Raw genomic sequence first — 22,721 nt, forward strand, 5'->3', positions numbered from 1 at the left:
GGTATGGGTGTGTTTTCTCCACAGACAATTTAAACTCACACCCTGTCCTTTTCCATTACGGGAGGAGAACATGCAGATATTTCTGTCTGCTGGTGCTGTTTTATTAGTGGCAAAAGCAGCATGACACATTGGGTTTGAACTGAGCCCAGGACAGCCGGAACCAATTACCCGAGCCTTGACAACGTGTCCAACACCAACATCCAGCCTAAAAATTCCAGCTTTGAGTGGGGGAAAAAATCCTTACTTTTCTCTAGCTGTGATCACTATAATTCTGAGACTTGCACCCTCATAAAAACTACATTTTAAGACTTTGTTATGATAAACCTGATTCAAGTTTTGTGTGCAGCTTCTGTACCAACAGTAGACACTTAAATGGACTTAAACCACGATTAAGTGAAAGTGATGCAGGGAAGGATTAATAAGTTAATGCTCACATCTCATGAAACTGGTGTATTATTTTTGCCTCTTTTTATGATTAGTACATGTGAGCTTTGTGAAATAGTACACAAGAGATTTTATTTTAAAAAAAAAATCAAAGCTGTCAACACAAATTTATCATGTTTGGATGTGATATTAAATCTTGTTACAGCTGTGTCTCCTTGTCCTGTCTGATATTTCCTTCTTTTTTATTTTTTAATTGTTTTGATGTTAAGCTTTTTTTCTCTCTTTTTTTTCATTACAAAACGTCAGATCCCCACAACAAATGTGACCCCTGAGGATCGCACAGCAGTGCAATGCTGTGAAGATGGGGGGTGGGGGGGCTGCAACAGACCGGAAAGAGGAGGCAGCAGAGAGAGAGAGAGAGAGAGAGAGAGATGGGAAAGTTTTCTCCTTCACAGTTTGGAAGATGTTTTTCATCCTTGGATTGACATTCAATCATTCCACAGAAGACAGGTAATTGCTTGTCTGCGTGCATGTGTGTGTGTGTGTGTGTGTGTGTGTGTGTGTGTGTGTGTGTGTGTGTGTGTGTGTGACCGAGAGAACTGGTACTTGTAATAACAGCTCGTACTCACTCAATCTGCCCGATGTTTTTGTGCCTTCACCCACTTTTACCGACTTCTGCGTAGAGCGCTCAGTTTAGGTGGAACTGTTGTGTATCGGTGTTCTACGGAGCCCAAAACTCCCTCTGTGTTACGTGAGCGGTTCCCAGACAGGAGACACATGTGTCTGAGCACCATGGAGCTTTCACATCAATTATTTTTTGTTAAGGAGGGCAGATGTTCCTTCAGCACATCTGTTCTGTAGCGTCAGTGGAATATCAGCGGCTTCCTGTTCCTCTTCGCGCTGGTCCTGTTTGGATTCAGATTTGGATCCTAGGTTACACGCTGGTTCTCTGTGTTCCCTGCAAGAATGTGTCTGAGAACATCTCTGAGTTGACAGGCGGCGTTCCACAGCAACGTTCTCCTGCCTCATTACGCAATATTCCACCCACAAAAAGCTCCGCTACTAAAAGGGTTACAGCAGAGGTCGCGGCGGTGGCAAAGGTCATGGTTTGGTCTGTTACCCTCCACAGAAGAAGCAGGATTTGTGTGCAGCCTGAGGATAGAACGTTCCCTGTTCACCCACATCCATGAGAGCTGCTGCTCCCATTCTTCAACCTGCCCACTCTCATGGCAGAACATCTCTGCAGAGCTCACACACACACACACACACACACACACACACACACACACACACACACTGATCTTTCCACCAGACACAACTCTTAAAGTCTGGAAAATAACCTCTGTTGATGGTGAACATTCTTCAAACTGCTGTGTTGCTGCCACATCTGTTCGGATGAGGAACAATGAGAAACTCACGTGTATTTGCCTCCGTTGCGCATTCAACCTCTACATAATTCACATCGAGCTGTTGCGGCTGACCTCCTAAACAACCAGCCAGAAATATTCATCTGAGGAAATATTGTTTTGATAACCTGAAGTCTTTTGTTCTCATATTCCTCATGTTCTTGCGACCATAACGGTTCTCATAATGGGCCATTAAAAGATCACAAATAAGGACATTGGTTCAATTATGGCTGCCTTGGGCTGTACCTTCACATGGCTGAGTGAGCAGGGCAGCTGACCCTGAACACGACCCTTCTCTGCAGACTCTGTAGTCCATCTGCTTACTTACTCTGTTTGTTTGCGCTGTTTCCCTCAGTGACTCATCATCTGTTTGGTTTCCTCCATCTCCTCTCTGGCCTCCGACCATGGGAAAAGCCTTGAGAGATCAATCGTGCGGTCCCTCTTCCCACTCTCTCTGTCTCTGAGCTGGAGCCTTCCTGCGAGAGGCCTTTAGAGATCGCTCACATGCACCCGCTCTAATCACTGGGGTTTGAAACACAATGTATGTATTATTAATTGCATACAGTAAGAGTGGGAGTGATGGACAGCCCTGTTTCCTCCCTCCTTCACGTACATACTTTTCATTTCTTCACACTGGTTTAATAAATACACAGCGCTGGTGAGACCCTGCAGGCCTTAGGATCCAGCCCCCTCAGCCGGTGTGGTCCATCTGATCTTCCAATCACTGGCACGCATCTCTCTGTCTCTCTCTGAAGAATATCGTATTTTCAGATCAATCATCTATATTGTGGGGGTCTATTCAGCAATAAAAAGCAGAAGGGCTGTCAGCGAGACCGGACATCTTAAAGTCATGTCAAGCACAAGAGCACAGGAAAGTCCTCCTCTGCTGCGAGCCTGGGCTGTAACTCTGCACCGCGCTGGGGAGGAGAAGAAATAGGGAGGAGGGAAATAGCAGAGGAGTGAATGAAAAAAGCCGAGAGCAACACATAAACAACCATGTGGGCACTGCTCCATGGACCGACAACACGTAGACGAGCACATGGATGTAGCAGCCGGCTGGACTCTGTGAAAGGAGACAAACGGTAGGAGCGGCGCTTCCAAACTTTCCCTGATCGATTTTTATAGATCCAGTTACTAAATAACCCTCGTTATTTACCTCGTAGTCAGCTGTGTTTGTGTCTCATGCACAGTTTTCGGTGTTCACTCTGCTCTGGGAGAGTTGCAGCCCAGACTGTGCGGCTGCTGGGGTCTATTTTCAGAGGCTCGGTGCAGCTCTGAAGGGCAGAACTGCCCCAGTAATGACAGCTTACAGTGGACGAGCCTGCATTTGTCAGCTTTAAAACTGTTCTCCAGGCTGGGTGTGTACGCCTGGTGGGAGCGCCTGTGTGTGTGTGTGTGTGTGTGTGTGTGTGAGTCAGACAGGCACATTACCCTCTGCCCACGCTGCTGCCCAGCTGTGTCTGAGTGCGTGGCTCACACAGGGCCGGCGTTGACAGCCTGAGAGGGGCGAAGGCTCCGCCGTCAGCGCCGGACAGAGGAGACGCTCTGTTCACCGGGTCACACAAGATGCGATTGTTAGAAATGTGTGGTCTCACCCGGTGGTGCCACATCAGACAGAATGCTCAGCACGGGTTCAGCTTAGAGAAAAAAATGGTTTTCATTTCTTTTTTTTCTTTAAAGAATTAAAGATGAGTGATGTCAGCCTCAGAGTAACTGGGAGCCATTTAACCCATTTTCTATTTGATGCAATCCCATGTGAGCGAGTGCAGAGTGATGTCATCATTTCCTGTATACACTGATGGAAATATGAAACAAGAAACAAACCAGAACCAGGTTTGAGATTTAATCATACACATTTGATTTGATTAAAAATCCAGCATGTTAAATGTAAGAAACACAAAATCAGGAAGGACTATATCAGCCTATATAATAATATATATTTATAAAGTTACATAAAAGTATTATTTTGTCTTTATGAATTTGGTTTTTAAACATTGTTGCAACACACTTTTTTTTTTACTTCATCCAGACCAACCCACTGTAGCAGCTCTATGGGAGCATTACTATTACAAGAAATCTATGCATTTGTCAAAGTTCCATCAACTTTCTTCTTGAAAATATTATTGGACATCTTCATTTGCATCATCATCATCATCACCCAACAGTCATTACCATTACACAGATAGTTTTTATTCCAGTTTTGAGGTGACTGGATGTGTCACACTTGTAACTCAGTAGTCAAAAGGAGAGTCATTTAAATTTAGACCAAATACAGATTAGATAACAGGCTGTTGTGTCTCCCCTGGCTTTGCTTTGACTGCTGAGATGATAATAAGCTGTTGCCAAGAGGTGATTGTAAAAACAGAGTGATTCATGCCTCTTTGTGATGTTTGTTAGCCACGCTGGTCATTGCTTAGCCCTCATCTACTGAGCAGCTGGATGGAATCTTCAGCATCTGTCTGCGGGAGCGTGTCCCCGTCTCTGTTTGCCAGATGAGCCTCTGTGAGTCATCCTCTCACCCCTGATGTGTTAACCACCTGTGGGACACAGTCACACCTTAGGCACCGTGTCTCCTTGATGAGTCTTTCTGTCTCGCTGGGTCTCGGCAGACAATCGCCCAGTATGATGGTTTAGTCACATGGGCTCAGACAAAAAGTAGGCCAGAGGGTTTCTAAGGAAAGTACTGTTCTCATTGTAGTACGACTGTAGTAGCAGCATCGCCGAGCACCCATTCATTCCACACTGAGCTCTCTCTCTCTTTCTCTGTCTGCCTCCCTCTCTCCCTCTATCATTAGGATCTTCATGCCTTAGACAGTTGTGACAGTCCAAACAACATGAAGCAAATGAGCAGGAACAGAGGTGAACCTGGGAGACAGACACACCAGGTCCTACAGGTGAGCAGTGATCTATATTGTTTTAGAGCTGGAGTTCCTTGTTTCTGTATGTTTAAATTATGAAAAGTATAAAATTCTTAAATTTGGAAATTAAAATAAATTATTATGCATTATAGATGGTGTCTATAGAAGTGTTTATGTTGAGTCAATGCGCTCAGGTTTTTTGTTATTTCACATCTAATTCTGTTTGGCAGAGCACTCCGTTAGACCTGATTGAGACAGGCAAGTCTTTAAAAGTCCAAGCAGAGCGCCCTCATCTGGTCAGTTTGGGAAGTGGACGACTGAGCACCGCCATCACCTTGCTGCCGCTGCTGGAAGGTAAAATCACGTCCGCGTGTGTCCAAACCTGATCAACAGCTCGAGCACATAATTATTATCACAGTGCTGCAAGACAGAACTAACATACATTTTTGTGAGCCATTTCAACACACAATTTGTCATGATTCATCCTGTGCAGAAGAGGACAAGAGCTACTGAAAAACAATATTTTCAATGGCTATAATCTCACACCTAACTTCTTCCACGGAGGCTTTGAGTCTGAATTGTAATTGTGATCTAACAAATACAACATTGTTTTATTTAGAAACCATAAAAGATCATTTTACTGTGGACACCTTAGGTTCTTTTTTTAATCAACCAGTGTTGCTCTTATGGTGCCAGAGTTGCAATAACACGTGCCTATAATTTTCTTGTCCTATTTTCTTTTCCTGAGCCCAGACACCACAGAGGAAGTCACCACAAGAGAGCCTGCTATATTTTGTCCTCCTCCCCTATTTATGTGCCATGACATTACAATAAATATACAGCGCGCGCAGCTTTGTGGTTAACCCCTCTCCACTCATACAAACATCGCTGTTTGTTACATTTTATTAAATTTTAGGTGACTATATACATTATAGTTTAGCATATATAGTTTAGCATTCAAGCACGTGCTGGGCTCCGAGGCCTTGACCCATCAACGTGTCGCAACCTGAGACCACCTAAAATAAATATTCTTGGGTCCACGAGGGTCTCCTGTAAGTGACGCTGGGAAAATATTTTCTCTTGTGGCAGGGAGGACAACGCTGGGCAGCGAAGGGACAGACATTCCTCTGCAGGGCCCCGGCGTCGCGGCCCAGCACTGCTACATTGAGAACGACGCGGGCAGCATCACCTTGTACCCGTGTGGAAACCAGTGCTCTGTGGATGGCCTTCCCATCACAAAACCACATCGACTGACTCAAGGTAGAACCAGCCTGCACATCTGTTTAGTGCATCACAGACTGCTCAGTTGACTCTAGATAGACAGAACTGTTCAGCATTATTATAGCTACCTAAACAGGTTTTTTTTTAGACTTTTTAAAGCCACGAGTTCATAGCTATTGGCAAATATTAGAATTTCACTATTAGGTTAGTTTGACGAATAAACAGCTGCCTACCAGTCACATTGAACCCTGGGATTAATATTTTCTTATGCTTTGGCTGAATCCCACGAGGTTATTTGGTCCAAACTCGCATATTAAAAATGTCACTGCTTTTGAGACGGTCCTCTCTGATGTCAGGGGAGCCTCTTCTGTTGTCTGGGCAGCACCTTGATTACCCCCCCCCACCCTCAATTTTAGCAGGAGTCCAGGCCAAAGTGAGAGTGAGAAGCGTGATGATGGGTGTAATAGTGGGGCTCTTTACAGACATTTGGGCAGACATAAACAGAGCTCTGTAAATAGAAGAACACTGCCTACAGCGTCAGCGTCGTCACACTGTGCATAGTCCACTGACCTTCCAGTAACATGAATACCTGCCATAAAAATGGCATAGCAGCCCCCTCCCTCCCCCAGTCACCCCTCTATGGGATCCAAGTGAGCCGCTACAGCAGAATGTCATTCGCTGATCAGCCAGCGTGTGCGGAGCCAGCAGCTGCTCAACTGGAATAATTCCGGCTGCGCTACATTCAGAGGACGTGCCACGAAATCCTGATTTAAATGACCCGGGACTGGATTCAATCTGCTTAATTTTCATTAGTAGGACAATGTTGCAGCCACGTGGAACTTTGGACTTGAGGGATGAATTCAGTTGAAAACCCTGCGGGTTATCCAGAGCTGGACACAAAAGCTCAGCGTGTGACTCTCAGGAAACTGGACATACCGGGAATTCTCAACGGCAAATGCAAAGAAAATAATTTTAGCTCACTTGTGATTTTCAGGATAAATGTGAGTTCACTTTATCATGTCAGGAAGAGTCAGCGTATCACAGTTAATGTTAAAGATAACATCTTTTCCACTCTTGCACTTGAGGTTTAAGCAGAAATCTGGGTTGAAATTAAAACCACTGAGATTTAAATGTTAAGTCATAAATAATTGATGATGCCATCATTGATGTAGACATTTGTTTTTATTGTTGCTGTTATTTTGGCAGGATGCATGCTGTGTTTTGGCCAGTCTGCCTTTTTCCGGTTCAACCATCCAGAGGAGGCCCTGCGCATGAAGAGCCTGCTGCCTGGACTCAGCAACACAGGAACTCAGCCTTCTGGTAAAAACCCTTCTCCCTTCTGCTTCTCATCTACAGCGCATGAAGATTCAGCTCAGCTTCGAGTGGACATATTTCGGGTATTTCGACTGAATTATTGTCCATTAACCTTGGCCCGATGCAGAAATAGTGTATTCAGGACTAATTATCTGTGGCCTAGATTGTGATCTAATTCATTCATACCTGTTTTTTTCTCTCTCAAGGTCTGACCCTATTGTGATCAGTGGGTTTGTTGTAATCTCTGTTTGTACAGCGAGTGCCAGGATGGCGTTACTCGCCCGGCTCGCCGTGACGTTTTCTCTCTGCTGTCAATGATGTTTTGCAGCCATTCTACTCTGACCTTATTGGTTGGGTTGTACAGGCGCCACGCCCTGCCCAGTGTATGTGGCGTGCTCTTTTCTGAGCGGGCCCTGATTTCATCAGCTCTGAATGAGGTACACGGCGGCACCTTTTTATATTTAGCAGCAGCAGATCCCAGTGGGATTAAGGCACAACTGAGGAGCAAAACATCTCCTCATGCCGGAGAACAGAGGCCTAGAGACCTTTAATGGAGTCACATGGACACTTACAGTGTTGAGCATGTGCGAGCTGCTGAATTTCTGTTTTTAATTGGTGACTGCCGTTTGTCTGACCTCCCACGTGGTAGATGGCAGGACAAAGATAACACAAGACAAATACCTCCCTGTATCTGCTTATGTGTGTTTTTCCAACTGTCCTTTCAAGTGTCTGCTTTCTTTATTCAGCCGGAACGCTCATGCACAAGTGTTTCTATCTCCCTCTGCAGACCCCCACAGCGTCCTGAATGGCAGCCATCAATATTTTCCCAGCAACGGTGACGCAAACAACATAGCAAAGACCCTCCAGGACTCGTTGTGCTCTTCATCTCAGTCTGGTGTACAGCCTCTTCATCGGCCTTCTACACCAAATATGCTGAATGGAAAAAACAGCTCTGTGAAGGGGGGTGTTTGTTTTGAAAACACTAGTAGCAATCTAGGCCAGAGTCCCGGCAACAAAACCCCTCCGGTACCTATCAAGGCGGCTCATACAAACCTTAACCCCGTCCCCCTTCCACGGACTGCTGTCTTGGTGGCTCCAAGAGGCACCGGTGGTGGTCTCAGGTCCCAGGAAAGCCCCAAATTTCTCCGGAATGTAAGAAAAGAGGCCACAACAAGCCTCGCAGCACCTTGCAGGGAGTCAGACAGCTCAAGTCACAAGCCCTCTCCTGTCCGATTTTCCTCAACGGCTCCATCAAGCCCTCGAATAAGAGGTCCCTCCCTCCAGAGGAGATCTCCTAGCCCGATGAGAAACCAGCATCTCTCTAATGCAGACGTCCCTCAGAGACTTAGGACCCCCGACATGGCTGGATCCACTAGAGTGCTCCCTCCTCTAAGCCCAAACATATCCGGCAGAGGTAATTCAGGGACCCAAGACTTGATGTCCACCACCACATCACAGGGCCTGACTCCTAAATCCATCCCCAGGAGTCCCCAGGGTCCACGCAAACACGTTGCTCCTTCCAAAGCAGAAGCCATCAGGCCGCGCTGTGCACAGAGTCCATCAGCTCTGTCTGGGATGGACAAGGAGCCCAGTGCCAGACTGTTGAGGCCTGGCTCAGGTTGCTCCTTCACGCCAGGCGTGGGCTCCCTTCCTGGTTCATCTCCACTTGCGAGCCCCCGGAGCCAGAGAAAGACCCCTTGCATGACCGTAACAGGATCTTCCAGCAAGGACCAGAACTTTGTGAAGCCGTACACGAGGGAGCGAAAAAACAGCATCACCAAGATCACTGACAACGAGGACGATCTGCTGGAATACCATCGTTGGCAGAGAGAGGAGAGGCTGCGAGAGCAGGAAATGGAGAAGCAGGTAGGATGGGTTCACACCTTTCATACGTTCAGCAATCAGCTGAATTGAGGTGATTTTGATCTTAGATCGCATCAGATGACTTTGTCCTGTATTTTATAAAGAGGTTGCGTGTATGACCGGAGCAGCTATTGAGTCTGCAGTCGGATACTGTGATTAAATCTCCTGGCACGCAGCCGTCGGCTCATCCCCGGAATGGCTGGGCCCATATGACCCAAGTAACATGGGGTAAACATTCTTCCCGCGGTCTCGAGATCTTAGGCAGAGGGCGGGGCCTGTGATTGCTCAAGACGATACTTATTAAAAGGACAAGCAGCTTACTCATGTGCAACCGGCGACTCTTTTATAGCCATGCTATATCATGCCATGCATACTTGTTATCCATCCTCGCTCCACCCCACCCCCACCTTTGACAGCTGAGGGAGGGGGGGGGGGGGTCATTCCTGGCCCCCAACATTGACAGACTATTTCAGGAACCAAAATGTTCCTGGTAATGAGTCAGAGAGTCACTGACAGGTTACCTGAGTTTGACTGCTTTGTATACAGGATGTTTACATTGCACACTTTTGCCAAGGTCACTTCACGGCCGTGCGGCAGGAGCTGAGGACTGAAAACACTCAACAGAGACAGCAAATGACATGTGGACTGTTCTCTACATGTAATGAAATATGTATTTCGGGTCCAGTAAAAGGTTCAATTGATTCCCTGGTGTCACAACAGTGATAAAGGGCAGATCGGAGAGACAAAAGGAGGATTTCCTGGCAGGGGAATGAGAACTGCACACTTGGCGAATGACTCTCATGCCACACTTGGCACAACCCAGCCTACATAAATGATAGTCCTGTACTTTAATAGCAGAGTTTCTTTCAGCAAAATTAAGGGCAAGAGAGGCGAAGCAGCTGTAATAGAAGGATAATTTTAGCAACGGTTTCACTGGAAAACTGCAGCTCTGGAATCTGAAACGTTGAGGATTTTTGTACACATGTGGCAGATTTAATAAAGCATAGTTTTAAAATGACTGTCACTACATATTACAGCATTTCAGTGAGGTCAGTTTTACATTAGCACAGTCAGAAATTATTAAAATGTAATTAATAATTTCAAACAATGATAATATATGTTGAATTTTGGTTTATATGTCTCTCATATATGGCTCTCTAGAAGTAAATTGTTCTTTATATGCACATTAGATTTAACATCTGTAGATTTAACATGAATCCAAACTGTACGATTTAAGTCAACTAGCCAACAAGATGATAGTTGAGCTACTTACCCCTGTCTTCCATTCCATTCATTCTTGTTGAGACATTCTGTCAGATGGTGTTTTCATAAACAACTCTGGCAGGTTTTACTGTTTGCTCCTCCTGAGAGACAAACCACAACAGCTTCAGCCGGCCTGCTATCTGGTTACCGTTGCACCAGTGCACGGTCTGAGGGACAGCTGCCCAAACGGGACAATGTCACACAAGGACACACAGAACTGATCTGCAATACGATCTGTGGGGTGTCTCGCTCATCAGGTGTCAAACGTGTCCTCTGCAGGAGCGGCAGAGGCTGGAGTCCATCCTCAGTCTGTGTGCTGAGTATAATCTGGAGGACGGTGCTGGAGAGCTGGCAGAAGCGATGAGGAACGGGCTGCTTGGAGGTTCTACGGCACCCTTCTTGGACACGGGGCGGGGGTTGTCCTTTCATGATGTGGACAATCTACAAAGGCCGACAGAGAACGATGAGGAAACCCAGAGAGAGGAATGCAGCAGCACAGAGAGCACGCATCAAGAGGTAATAAGCACGCAGCAGATGTAGAATCCAGTGCTATCTGGGCAGATTTCAGGAGAATTGTTTCTGAATGTGGCCACAGTGTGAGGAGGTGTTGGCCAGTGAGGAGACGGTCTACCTGGAGGAGAGGACTAGGATCATTGCCAGGGTTGATGACTTGAAGCGCAGAGTCAGTGAACTGGAGCGTCAGCTGCAGGAGACCAGACAGGAGGTCAGCTACACATGCTAGTCAGCCCCATGTAGAGCTCTGCATCAAATCCAGGCTGTCTGGGCTGTAGGTGTGCACCGGACATTTAAGGATGGACTGTATTTTTCTGCAGGCGGAGATGGAGCAGGCCCTGCTGCAGGCAGAGAAGCAAGCAGAGCAGGAGCAGGTGGAGGCTGAAAGCGATACTATCTCCCAGCTGCAGCTCAAACTCAGCCAGTTGGATACAGCCACCCAGAAAGAGAAGCAGAAGGTGGGCACAGACACAGAGACGGGGCTGCTGAGAGCCTCTGCATGTCTGTCGGTGTTTGGATCTCCTTCCTGACCGTAGTCTCAAAGCACATTTATGGCTTCTTATACTGCTAGTTATTTGTTAGCGATCTTGGGATACGAGCACAGATCAGCTAGCATGTCCAGTATTTTTCTTTCAAAACTTTCCAACACTCAACTTTCCTGCCAACTTAACCTTCACCTTCAGTCCTTTAACACCTCTACCTCCTCTGCCTAATAGCTTTAAAGCTTTGCTGCACGAACCCAACTAATCAGAGTTTTTATTTTTGTTGTTTTCTCCCTGGGTTTGGCGTGTGCGTGTGTGTGTGTATGTGTGTGGAATTGGATGCGATTGTGTATGTGTTTCCATGTGTTTTTAGGGGAGGGCTAATGTGTCGGCCGAGCAGAAGGCCCTGGAAAAGCAGAGGAATGAGTACAATGAGCTGAAGAGGCAGTTTGATAAGTGCCCCTTGTCTCTAAGGGAACAGTTACAGGAGCAGCTCAGCAGGGTCAGTGTTCTCACGCAGCCCACTGGCTGGCAACAGTGAGTTACAACATCAAATACTGCAGTGCTGGATGACCTGCAAAAAAAGAAAGAAAAGAAAGTTCCCCGCAGACCTGCAGGCTGCTTTTCCCCTTTCCCTGCTGTCGCAGCTCATTAGCAAAGGTTTACTTTGTCTGGGCTATTTCTGACTAAACTGAGGTTTTAATCTGATCCTTAATCTCTGCTGTTCCCACACTCGGGATGCTTGAAATGTCAAATGCGATTAGTCTCAATTATTAACATGATTAACAGCTTTGCTCTAAGCCTCTGCATGCCTTTCATTGTGAACGCGTTATTTACTGTTTGAGAGCACGGCTGTGTTAAATTGGACTGTGTGGCATTTTAGTTCACTTCAAAAATAAAGGGAACACTTCAAACTCATCCTACATCTTGATGAATAAAATAGTCCATAGTGACAGCTATGCATGTTGACTCAGAGCTGCTGGGTTGAAATCCAGATGGGGAACTGTGGCCGCCACCCTCCATCCACAGGAGGCCAGGCAGAATGAACCCAGGGTCTGCTCCACCAGCATATGCTCTGATTACTGATCTCATCCTGGTACCTAAGAGTCAGGGTGACCCTCCCATATGGAGGTCTGTGCCGCCTCTAAAGAGGCGCCTCCACAGACTGTTACTGACCTACCGGAAACCTGATCATGCAGCAGAACATTCTCCAATCAACATCTCCAAACTCTCTAACATCACACGTGCTCGGTGTGAAGACGTCAGGGATCCAACGGAGAATCTGCCAGTTCTGTTTTCTCAGGCTTCATGGCTGTGAGGAGCACCAGACCCCTCATGTCACCCCATGGAGTTGGGTTCTGTTGGTGTTGGTAGACCTGCTGATGGGTCGTTTGCTCCTACACTGTCTCCTGGTATGTCATCAATGCTCTTCCCATTGTTCCAAGAGACGCTGAAAGCCTTCTGGCCATGGGCCCAAATGACAGAACTGCACCACCCGACTATCTTCTGTGGGCTGCAACCCATTATCTGCAACCATCATTGGCACTTTGGACAATCGCTGTCCTGAAGTGTGACTGACTGGGAGTTACACTGGGATGATGATGCGTTCCCTTTATTTTTCTCAACAGTGTATAATGAAGATATTTAAAGTTCCATCTCTAGTTCTGCCTGGCATGGCTACTGAAGACATGAACATGAGCGAGACTGAATCATTCTGTTGATATTTTCCCGAGTATTTTGTCGACATGAAGCCTTTTTAAAGCACCAAATATTGCCAGCGATCTCATTTTCGTGTGCATGTGAATAGAAAACTGAAGCTCTCGAAATTGGGACCAAGCGGTTTGAGGAGCTGGAGTTCTGTCAGCTGGAGGAGGAGAGCAGAATGGAGGAGAAGAAGGAGACTCAGAGCTCACGGCTCCTCCAGGAGCAGGCTGAGTACCACTGCAGACTGGCTCAGAGGAAGGTCAGGAATGTGTTTGTAGCACAAATAAAAATGCGTGTAAATTTGGACTCTACAGGGTGGAATATAAGTTGGGTTTTGGGTGCGATTGTCAACATTGGTTGACGCCAACACGAGGCTTTACGTCATTATGTTTCACAGGAGAAGATGTTCGCGCTGGAGGCTCAGGTGAAGCAGCTCGGCTTCCAGGCCGCTCAGGACTGCGAGAGGTTGACCAAAGACAAAACGCTGACTCTGCAGCTGTTGCACAAGGTCGGTGAGCCAGAAGATGCCCGTGAGGATGCAGGGTGCACCGGAAATGGGAACCTTACCTCCACAATATGTTTTTAGGAACAAGAAAGGCTGTACAGTCTGGAGAGCAGGTACCAGGCTTTCACAGGAGGGCGGAGCTTCTTACAGCCCAACAGCAGCATCCAGGAGGTGAGCAGGACACGTCGACTTACAACCCAAGGAAATGTTCTTCCTCCCAGCTTCTGTAACTTAGCTGAACTTTTAACAGGAGTTTCTCCACATCAGTGAACCTGAGCTTGTTTGTATGGACGGTCCTCCTCATAGTCCCTGTCCCTCCTCTACCTCCTTCTCCTCCTCCTCTCACATGCCCTCCCCTGAACTCTATCCTGTTAGGCTTCAAGAGGTAAAGCTCAACAACATCCTCTTTGTACCTAATTATAACAGTCCTACATATCTGTGCTGCAGTTCCTGCTCCCTTTATGAAACGAGGCTTGAATTAAACACGTTGCTGACAAGAAAAACAGGAAGCATGCCTGTAAACCAAGGTCATTGCGACTTCAGTACGTAACCAAAAATAACGAGAAACCTTCAGTACGTTCAGACGTGAGCTGCCACTATTTAACAGCTGCAACAGCTGCTGCAAAGCTACTTTGCAAATCAATATACAGTCGAGATAAAGAGCTAATTCCGCAGTGGCCTCGTCTGTCTGGATGACTTGTGTTGCCCTCCTCGGACCCCTCCTTCATGCAGGAATACCTCAGGCTCTCCGATGTGTATAAGATGTATGGAAATGCTGCTGTGCCTGCTCGCTCTTCCTCCCCGGCTGCTCTCCACTGCCTCTCTTTCACTGTCACTCCGGCTCTGCCATGCGAGGTACAAACTCTCCTGTTCTCTGACACTGTACACGTCACTTCCCCTGACAGCTTCCTGATGTTCTCTCTGTAAATGTGTGTATTGTTTCTGATATGAAGGAGTACATCACAGTCAGTCAATTGAGCCATATCTTTGGGATGCAAAGACTTCCCCCCTCCTCTTCCTCTTCTATTCCATCATTCCAACTCACCTCTTCTGAAACCAACTTTTTGTGCCACTCAGCTCCGTGTGGCCCTTCCTCCCTCCTCTCTGCACAGGTTGGCTGTAGTTGCCTTTATTATCACATTCTATTAACTCACTTATTTCCAAGGCAGCAATCTGGCTTTGATAGCTTCTATCTGTGTGCTTGGCGCTGTGATCCCTGACGCTGATGCTGCTCTCCTCTACTGCTGCTGGGTGCTTCCCTTCACCTCAGAGTCAGCCTGAGCTGCGCAGGAATGCACTGCCACCTCTTAACCTGGAGCGCTGGTACCAGGACATCATGGCTGCAGGAGAGCCTCAGTCATGTCCTCCACCGCTGCCTGCAAAGTCTTTTTCCTCTCGCAGACAGGTGCAGGTAAATTCGCCGCTCTTCCCTACTTGGACAGCCAAACGCAGAAATGTATCTAAGGTTTATGGGCACAGAGTGAGGACAGATGAAGGGAGGGGTTGGTGAGTAAAATAGCGTCCCCCTCTGTTTTTCTTAGCTGCTGAAGTCCAAATCGGATGGTGAGGTTGGACAATCTGCTTCATGTGGCGCTGCAGCACTGCCTCAGTCCAGCAGTGCTCATGAGAAAAGTACATCCAACAAGGTCTGACATTCATTCGGTCATTCGGTCATTCATTCGGTCATTAATCCATCAGTTTATTATTCATTCATTATGTGCAGGGGTTGCAGTTGGTGCTGAGAGACATGTCTCACCCATCCGATATAGACTCTAGGAGGCAGCTTTCCCACCAGAACACGGGTAATTTAAATTCATTTAATTGAAAATATGTTTTGTTTTTTCGTTATTTTATTTTTGGAACAACGTTTAAGCCTCTGGAACGCAGCCAGGCCGCTGTAGTGTAGTAGTTCTATCCGTAGGGGGCACTGTGAGCCTTTGACAGCCACTTCTGCTGCGCAGGTCTGTCTCCCACGGTGCATCACTCCATCCTGCATCACCAGTCGCCACCGAGTGGAGGCCAGGCATACGACACCCTGAGTCTGGAGAGCTCAGACAGCATGGAGACCAGCGTCTCCACTGGCAACTCCGCCTGCACCCCAGAAAGGTGAGAGACTGTCTCTGTTTCCATAGGAACACTCCAGTCTGCCCTCTCTCCCTCTCAGAAGAGGGGTCAAGGAGCTGAGTGAAAGAAACCTTTCTCTGCCTCTGCCCTAAGTGTGTGTGTTTCCCCGGCATGTTGAATTTTCCCGTGACACACTCCTCTGCTCTGGGTGCTGCAGTGCCTGCGGGTCAGAGGTCCACAGGATCGAGGAGATGGAGAAGATGCTGAAGGAGGCTCAGCAGGAGAAGGCCAGGCTGATGGAGAACAGAGTGAGTTCTCCCTCAACCCCGGACATCAAATCATCACCAGTTAGCCAGTTATCAGTCGGTTTAACTGATGGATCCATAAATGATCACAGAATCTGATGGTTTCATCACTCATCGATGCTATGATGCTCAATAAATCTTGGTCTTGTGACATAAACTGAACTGTTTAAGTGAAGCCTTCTATTCCAGATATATCAATGATTTTTGAGTTAATTTTAAACATTTTCATTCGAATGATGATCAGATTAATCAGGTGGACGTTATTTTGCTCAGGTTTGGCTCCATTTCAGACACAAAGGTTCTACTTTTACGTACCTGCAGACAGAGAGTAACCGAGTCAAACCCGTGTCGCGTCTCTGTGGTGTTTCTAACTTTCTGGAGCCTTCAGTCAGCGTGAAGAGTGGTGAAATGGAGTTGGAAGTAGAGTTTGTTTACCTTTAGTGCTCCTCCAACATGTTGAAACAAAGCAGACACGAACGTAAGTGTCTGAAAGCTGCAAAAGATCATTTTACATCAGCAAAGCTTTTACACACACACTTGAGGGATAGATTTTACAAAACCCTGCATTGGGACTTTTATTCTCATGTGCCTCCTCTGACAGTTGTTCACTTTGTATTGCAATATTTGCCTAAAATTTACATACTGTCCCCATCTCAGTTTCCCCCTCCACCACCACCATGTTGTTTTTTACCCCCTCTCTTCTCTCCATCTGTTCCTCTGTCTCCTCTCTCGAACCTCCCAGGAGAGGGAGGCGCAGGCTCGGCGGCAGATGTTGGAGGAGGAGCGGAGGAGGCGAGAGGAGGCCGAGAGGAGGCTCCAGGATGAGACGGCCCACAGGCAGAGGCTGGTGGAGGAGGAGGTGAAGATGAGAGAGAAGCACTTCTCCCAGGTCAGTGGAGCAGCGGGAGGAGACGGGAGGAGACGGGAGGGAGGGAGGGAGGGAGGGGGAAGGTGACGGGAGACGTGGGGATGGGGATTAGAGACGAGACACTAAAGGAAAGGCTGGGTGTACGGGAAGATCAAAGATTGTGAGGGGAATGTAAAAAAGAGAAAGGGGAGCGGGATGGGTGTGGGGGGCAAAAAATAGCATCTTTGCATAATTAAATCTGTAACGTTGACCGACTGGATATAATTAGAACTGCAAATAAACAAATGCGCTCAAATAATCAAACGCAGATGCACCTTGCTCCACATTTCTAAGACAAAGGCCGGCCTTTTCCCCCACTACAATCAATAATGCTCCCAAGTGTTTTGTTGCAAAGCACTAACTGGGTTTAGCATCTTTTAGTAATTACTTTGCATCGTTTTCGCACTTTGATCAGATTATGTGTAATGGATTCTCAGCTGCCCCAGCTGTTACACATGTCCACTGCTAACAGGCTAAGTTAGCATCTAGCTGATGAGTGCTTGGAAGCAAAATACACAAAACAGAGCAAATACGCTTAATTCCTCATTCAGTTGGACAAGTATGCAGCTGGTTTTCATGGCTTGTTCTTGTTCACATGTGTGGCCTAAATGGTTAAACACACTTTAGAAACCTCCTTCTCTCTTTACAGGCCCGACCGATGACGCGATATCTGCCAAACCGGAAGCAGGAGTTCGACCTGCGCGCCCACGTGGAGTCCTCGGGCCACAGCATCGACACCTGCCCCTTCGTCATCCTCACGGAGAAGATGTGCAAGGGTCACCTGGTGAAGATGGGCGGCAAAATCAAATCGTGGAAGAAGCGCTGGTTTGTTTTTGACCGTCTCAAGCGGAACTTCTCTTATTACGTAGGTGAGAATGCGCCGCTCTCGTCTGTTTGCCTGTCTGAACACCCCCACAATGGACTTTTTCCAGGCCTCAGAGTTAAATCTGCTCAGTCTTCATTGCCAGCCCCGGACTGGCAGTACCCATGTTCACATTTTTGACTTCAGTGTCAGGCTTATTGAAGAACACTTTCATATGAAGCGAGAAAAAGAGCTGGATAAGCTCCTGTGCAGCTGGCCCCCACCTGATTTATTCAGTTTCCCCCACAGCGGTGCTCTGCGTGCGCTCTTCTCCATCTATGAGATGTTTTTCAATAAAAATCTGAGTTCTGTCCCAGCCAGTGTTGATTCACTTGGATCCAAACACTAATTAAAGCTACACGAAGTGGAATTTTCCTGCCGTTTTCCTGCGTTCTGAAGCCAAAGTCAGTGTTTCATTCCCATCTATCAGACTGTCCCCTGAATCTGTAACCAGAATCCTGAATCATTCACGTGTGTGTGTTTGAGACATTATTTAACAATCAGGTTCAAAGTAGAATTTGGGGATATTTTCATTATTCCTGCCGCTGTTCTCTTTGCTCCCCTCGCTCCCACTCGTCTAGCCTTTTCACCCTCTTACTCCTGACGAAGATGATGGCGATGATGGTGATGAAATAAGATGCAAGACTTTCTCTGGATGTGTTTTTCTCAGGGAGGAGGCTAGCTCCTGGCTTGTTCGTGACTAATAAAACGAAACTTACATTTCAAAAACATTTATCTCATTACTAAGCACATTTGACTTATAGGAAAGGGGAAGCGGGAGAAAGTGTCAGGCTGACTTCAAAAGACGGTCTCTAATTGTTGCTGGATGTTTGTTTCTTGGCTCATAAAAGAGCCGAAAAGTTTAATCTAACAAGACCAGAACCCAGGAACTCTTTAAGCGGGATGGATTTGGGAAGATCTCAGATGTGAGAAAGGGAGGTTTGAGCTCCAGACTGGGGGAACGAGCTTCAGCAGCATTCAACACATTCAGGGAGGAACGGAGAGATTGATGGTCCGAAGGTCCGACCTGCTGGAGGGGGAGTGGTGGAGGATTCGATACACCAAAGAGACGCACTTGTTTTGAAGCTCGCGAAATGTGAGCCTCGCCGGCAGGAACCCTGCGTAGGAACCACAGAGAGAAAGTTTCAGTGAGGAAAACAAGTCAGATTAATGGGCTGGTAAAGTCTCCAGGCATGGCTGGAAATAGACTTTTAATTAACTTTTACATCAACGCAGCGCTGCTCATACCTATTCATGTGTCGTTAGGAGAGAATTTTTAAAAAGTTTAAACACCTTTCTCCTTGATTTGGTTTCTGGTTTCTCTATTTTTGACTCACTTTTATTTATAGAGAGAAATATATACATTTGTGTCTGAAAACTCAATTAAATCACACATTGAGTCTTATCATTATCTGTCCTTTATTGTCTGCATTTATTCTCTCACCAGGGTTGAGGAAAAAGACAAAAATAAATTGATAAATATGCAAAACATCTCCTGGTATTTGACAAAAGTGCTGCAAAAATTGATGATTGCACTTAACAGGCAGAGATTTAATGATGACTTTATCATAGTCATATTAATATAATATATAAAAAAATATCGTCCTGGTTATTTATTTGTAATTGTTTATTGAGCTTTTTTGTGAGGAGAGGGACTAAACGTGGTGACAGCAACATTAAACGTCAGTTTTCACTTGCTAATTTCGAGCCTTTTATTAAGAAATGTGCAGATTATTTGTCACCTCTATTTCAGAGCAAAGCAATTCAAATGTGACTGACAGACATGAGGCCAGAAATAATACTGAGACAATAACGTGACAGCTTTTATTCATTTGTATAATTTGACATGGAAGGTTTTCCGCGACGCTGGTCGATGGTTTCGCCGGCTGTCGGAGCTGACAGAGGTCTTGCATCAGTGTGAGACATAATGTTTACGTGTCTTAATGTGTTTTTTTTCCCCTCCACCTCTCAGACAAGCATGAAACCAAGCTGAAAGGACTCATTTACTTCCAGGCGATTGAAGAGGTTTATTATGACCATCTGCGCAGCGCCACCAAGGTATTTTATTTTAAATAGAACACAGAACTTTCTCTGAAAAATGAGAATTTTTGGCTGAGAAATTTTGACATGAATTAGAAATTCAGTAAACTAAAACCTTACAAAACGCTTAACTCTAAATGTTCTCATTGATGTTTGAACTTTACTGGATGCTCTGTGTTTTAAAAAACAAAAATATATTTTACAAAATTATCCTTCAAGCTCACCAAAGCTAAAATGCTGCTTCCAGACAAAAAGCAACATCAGCAACAACAGCTGTTTGTCATCCTGGTGTCTGATTCTCCGCCTGTTCCTCCAGAGCCCAAACCCTTCTCTGACCTTCTGCGTGAAGACCCACGACCGTCTCTACTACATGGTGGCCCCCTCCCCCGAGGCCATGAGGATCTGGATGGATGTCATAGTGACGGGCGCCGAGGGCTACACGCAGTTCCTGAGCTGAGGGACCAGCGGGTCTGGAGGGCCACGGTTCCAGAGCTGGAGCTCAGTCGGATGTTTGACGAGACGGGAGCCCGATGCCTTCAGGCAAATGAGGGCTTCATAACAGCAGAGGTGCCTTTATAAATAAGACTTTCTCTAAAATGGATCTGAGGGAACTTCACTAACTCAAATACATTCTGTTAAAAGACCAGAATATCATAACCGGAATCTCATTTTGGAGGAATCAGGATTCATTTATTTTACATAAGCTGAAACTGTAAACACTCATGCATGAATTTTGAGTTCAACTTGAGTCTTTTTAATACATTTGTACTTTGATGTAAACGTTTATCAGGTGAGGACGAATTATTTCTCAAAAATGCTCCTGAGACCTTTATTGTTTTTTCCAGATTTTTACATTTTAATTCAAGTTTAATTCAACAGTATATCATCCTAAATCTAGGATTTATGTGTTTTCACATCATTTTAGTGAAGAAAACGTAACATTTTAACAAAGATATAAATTATAGCCTCATAGTGATATTGTAAAAATCCAAATTCATTGTATCTCTAATAAATAAATATATATGACAATGTAGCTACGTGTTTGTTTGTCTGTTAAACTACTTTTATGTTAACTAATTGGCTAATCTGATGACATGCTGTTACAAACCAGCTCCTTGCCTCCTTAATTACTGTTTCTGAAAAACAGGTTGTTAATTACCAACTTGCTTTAAGTGATCCTCGACTGCCCTAATGAGATCCTTGAACTACTGTTTAAACAAAATCAAATAATAGGTATTTCCTTTAAGACGCTCCTCTGTTTACATAAAAACAGTCAGATCACTTAACTGGTTAATTGGCTTGTTGTTTGTAGTTAGCAGGACATGACTGCATGTGTAGTTGTGGTGATTAATTAGGTTCACCCTGCGTGAGGTGGGCTGTAAAAACAAACATGGCATGAAATTACATGCAACTTTACATGTATGATTCAATATCGAGAAATTTGACATGATTTTTGTACGTCTGTTCGGAAAAAAACCACGCTGAGAATCCAGGAAATATATTTCTATCATTGCTCACAACTGATGAAAGAGAGGAACGCGTGCAGGTAATGCACGTCGGGGCTGCGTGATTGATTGACTGATTGGCCCGATCAGTGGGATATTAGTTTGGAACCCTGGTGTTCCTGAGTGTCTGCGGGTGCCGCAGCAGCTGAATGATAAACAGATCTCAGAGAGCAGTGGGCTCATTACCGGGGCGATGAACATGACTGACACCCAGTCTCATTGTTGCTGAAATATTAATGAGCCACGGGTGATTTTCACATGCACAGATTAGCCGTTCAGTCAGAGGTTGAGAGCGCAAATAAGACATTCAAGCTGTGACTTAATACAGCGCTTGCCTATATTTTGTCAATACTAATGGGGGAAATGAACGTCAGGAAGAAGCCTGATAAAATGGAGACGTCGGCAGCTGAGAGGGCATCACCTGTCAGAGATGTGCACGTCCTTCACAAACCTGCAGCCTATATCAAGCATGCGAGTCCAGGAAAGGTTTCATAGAACACGCACACACACACACACATACACACACACATGCCAGATAAAAGGAGTCTTCGTTAACACGTCATATTAGCACTGAAAGTTCTCCTTTTGATGTTTACCACTTCTACTTATTCCTCTTTGGAGGAAATCCGATGTGACAGTCATTAATTCAATCTCGGGAACACAATAAGTACACATCATTAAAGTACAACACAGGGATTCTGTGGCACAACAGTGGAGCACAACAATAGAATCTGAAAAAAACATCCAGAGGGGAAAAGAAAAGCACCAGAGATGGAAAAAAAACAAGACGTGACTAGCACAGGGGCACCCCAGTGTTCACCAATATTCCTGTTTGATCTGAGCGTCAATATCATGGAGAATGTGTGTGTGGAAAAGTACAAAACGGAGTGTGTGATATGACGTGAAAGGAACCAGATGAATGTGCTCGAGCTTCACCTCCGATGACCACAGAGTGTGACAGACGTGAAGCCTCTGGAGCCTAAAACAGAGTTTTCTAGTGCAGGGGAAAATGCAGAGTGTGTGCAGAGGACAACAGGGAACCTTTGGGACTCGGTAAATGCTTAAAAGAAAAAGCGATTCACGACAACAAAGTTTGACGATGCGTGAAGTGATCTCCAGAAACGTGGAGGACAAACACAGGTGCTCTAATTCACCACCGAGTCCTTGAGGAGGCATAAATAAACATAAACCTGCGACTGTTTCAGATCTGTCATGCTAAATTAAGTTTGCTGTGAGTAGATTCAGGAATTAAAATTCAATCACCCCTGTCGCTGCCTCTCAGACTCTATTATCTGTTCTCATCCCAGACAAACAGACTCAGGAAAAGGTCCCTCCGAGTGGCACCCATTCACAAGTTTGAACCAAACTCCCTGTTTCTATCGTATGTGCAAAGAGGGGCAAAAGTTGAGGACAATAAATTCTGAGAGAGATGATGATGAAACGATGGTGTAAGTCCTACTCACATGCCACACGTGCACTTGGCATGCAGCATCCATTTCCGACTTCAGAAATATTCAGACAATGA

General features: G+C 45.8%; 1 protein-coding gene and 1 long non-coding RNA gene across 4 annotated transcripts; one reads left to right on the forward strand and one right to left on the reverse strand.

The window, feature by feature from the left end:
• The first annotated feature begins 815 nt into the window (after positions 1-815).
• On the forward strand, positions 816-20,724 carry phldb1a (pleckstrin homology-like domain, family B, member 1a). Of its 3 annotated transcripts, XM_057053716.1 has the most exons (25): positions 816-894; positions 4,586-4,684; positions 4,879-5,002; positions 5,738-5,908; positions 7,076-7,189; positions 7,971-9,049; positions 10,589-10,825; positions 10,905-11,033; positions 11,143-11,280; positions 11,678-11,806; positions 13,112-13,267; positions 13,406-13,516; positions 13,595-13,684; positions 13,764-13,898; positions 14,246-14,368; positions 14,467-14,625; positions 14,784-14,924; positions 15,055-15,159; positions 15,237-15,315; positions 15,475-15,619; positions 15,795-15,885; positions 16,625-16,771; positions 17,439-17,658; positions 19,624-19,709; positions 20,008-20,724. In XM_057053716.1, exons 2-25 carry the CDS (start codon positions 4,625-4,627, stop codon positions 20,146-20,148), a joined length of 4,110 nt encoding a protein of 1,369 aa, XP_056909696.1. In that variant the 5' UTR covers positions 816-894; positions 4,586-4,624; the 3' UTR covers positions 20,149-20,724. The 3 variants fall into 3 exon arrangements, with proteins under 3 accessions (XP_056909696.1, XP_056909697.1, XP_056909698.1); XM_057053717.1 differs by lacking the exon at positions 11,678-11,806 and having other exon boundaries at positions 817-894; XM_057053718.1 differs by lacking the exons at positions 13,764-13,898; positions 14,246-14,368; positions 14,467-14,625 and having other exon boundaries at positions 817-894.
• LOC130537169 (uncharacterized) lies at positions 3,621-10,639 on the reverse strand. Its single transcript, XR_008953564.1, has 2 exons — positions 10,320-10,639; positions 3,621-4,327 (listed from the first exon to the last, which is right to left on the reverse strand). It is a non-coding gene; the product is annotated as an uncharacterized LOC130537169 (long non-coding RNA).
• Positions 20,725-22,721: the final 1,997 nt, after the last annotated feature.

Source organism: Takifugu flavidus, chromosome 14 (assembly GCF_003711565.1).
Source record: "Takifugu flavidus isolate HTHZ2018 chromosome 14, ASM371156v2, whole genome shotgun sequence".
Classification (NCBI taxonomy): Eukaryota; Metazoa; Chordata; class Actinopteri; order Tetraodontiformes; family Tetraodontidae; genus Takifugu; species Takifugu flavidus.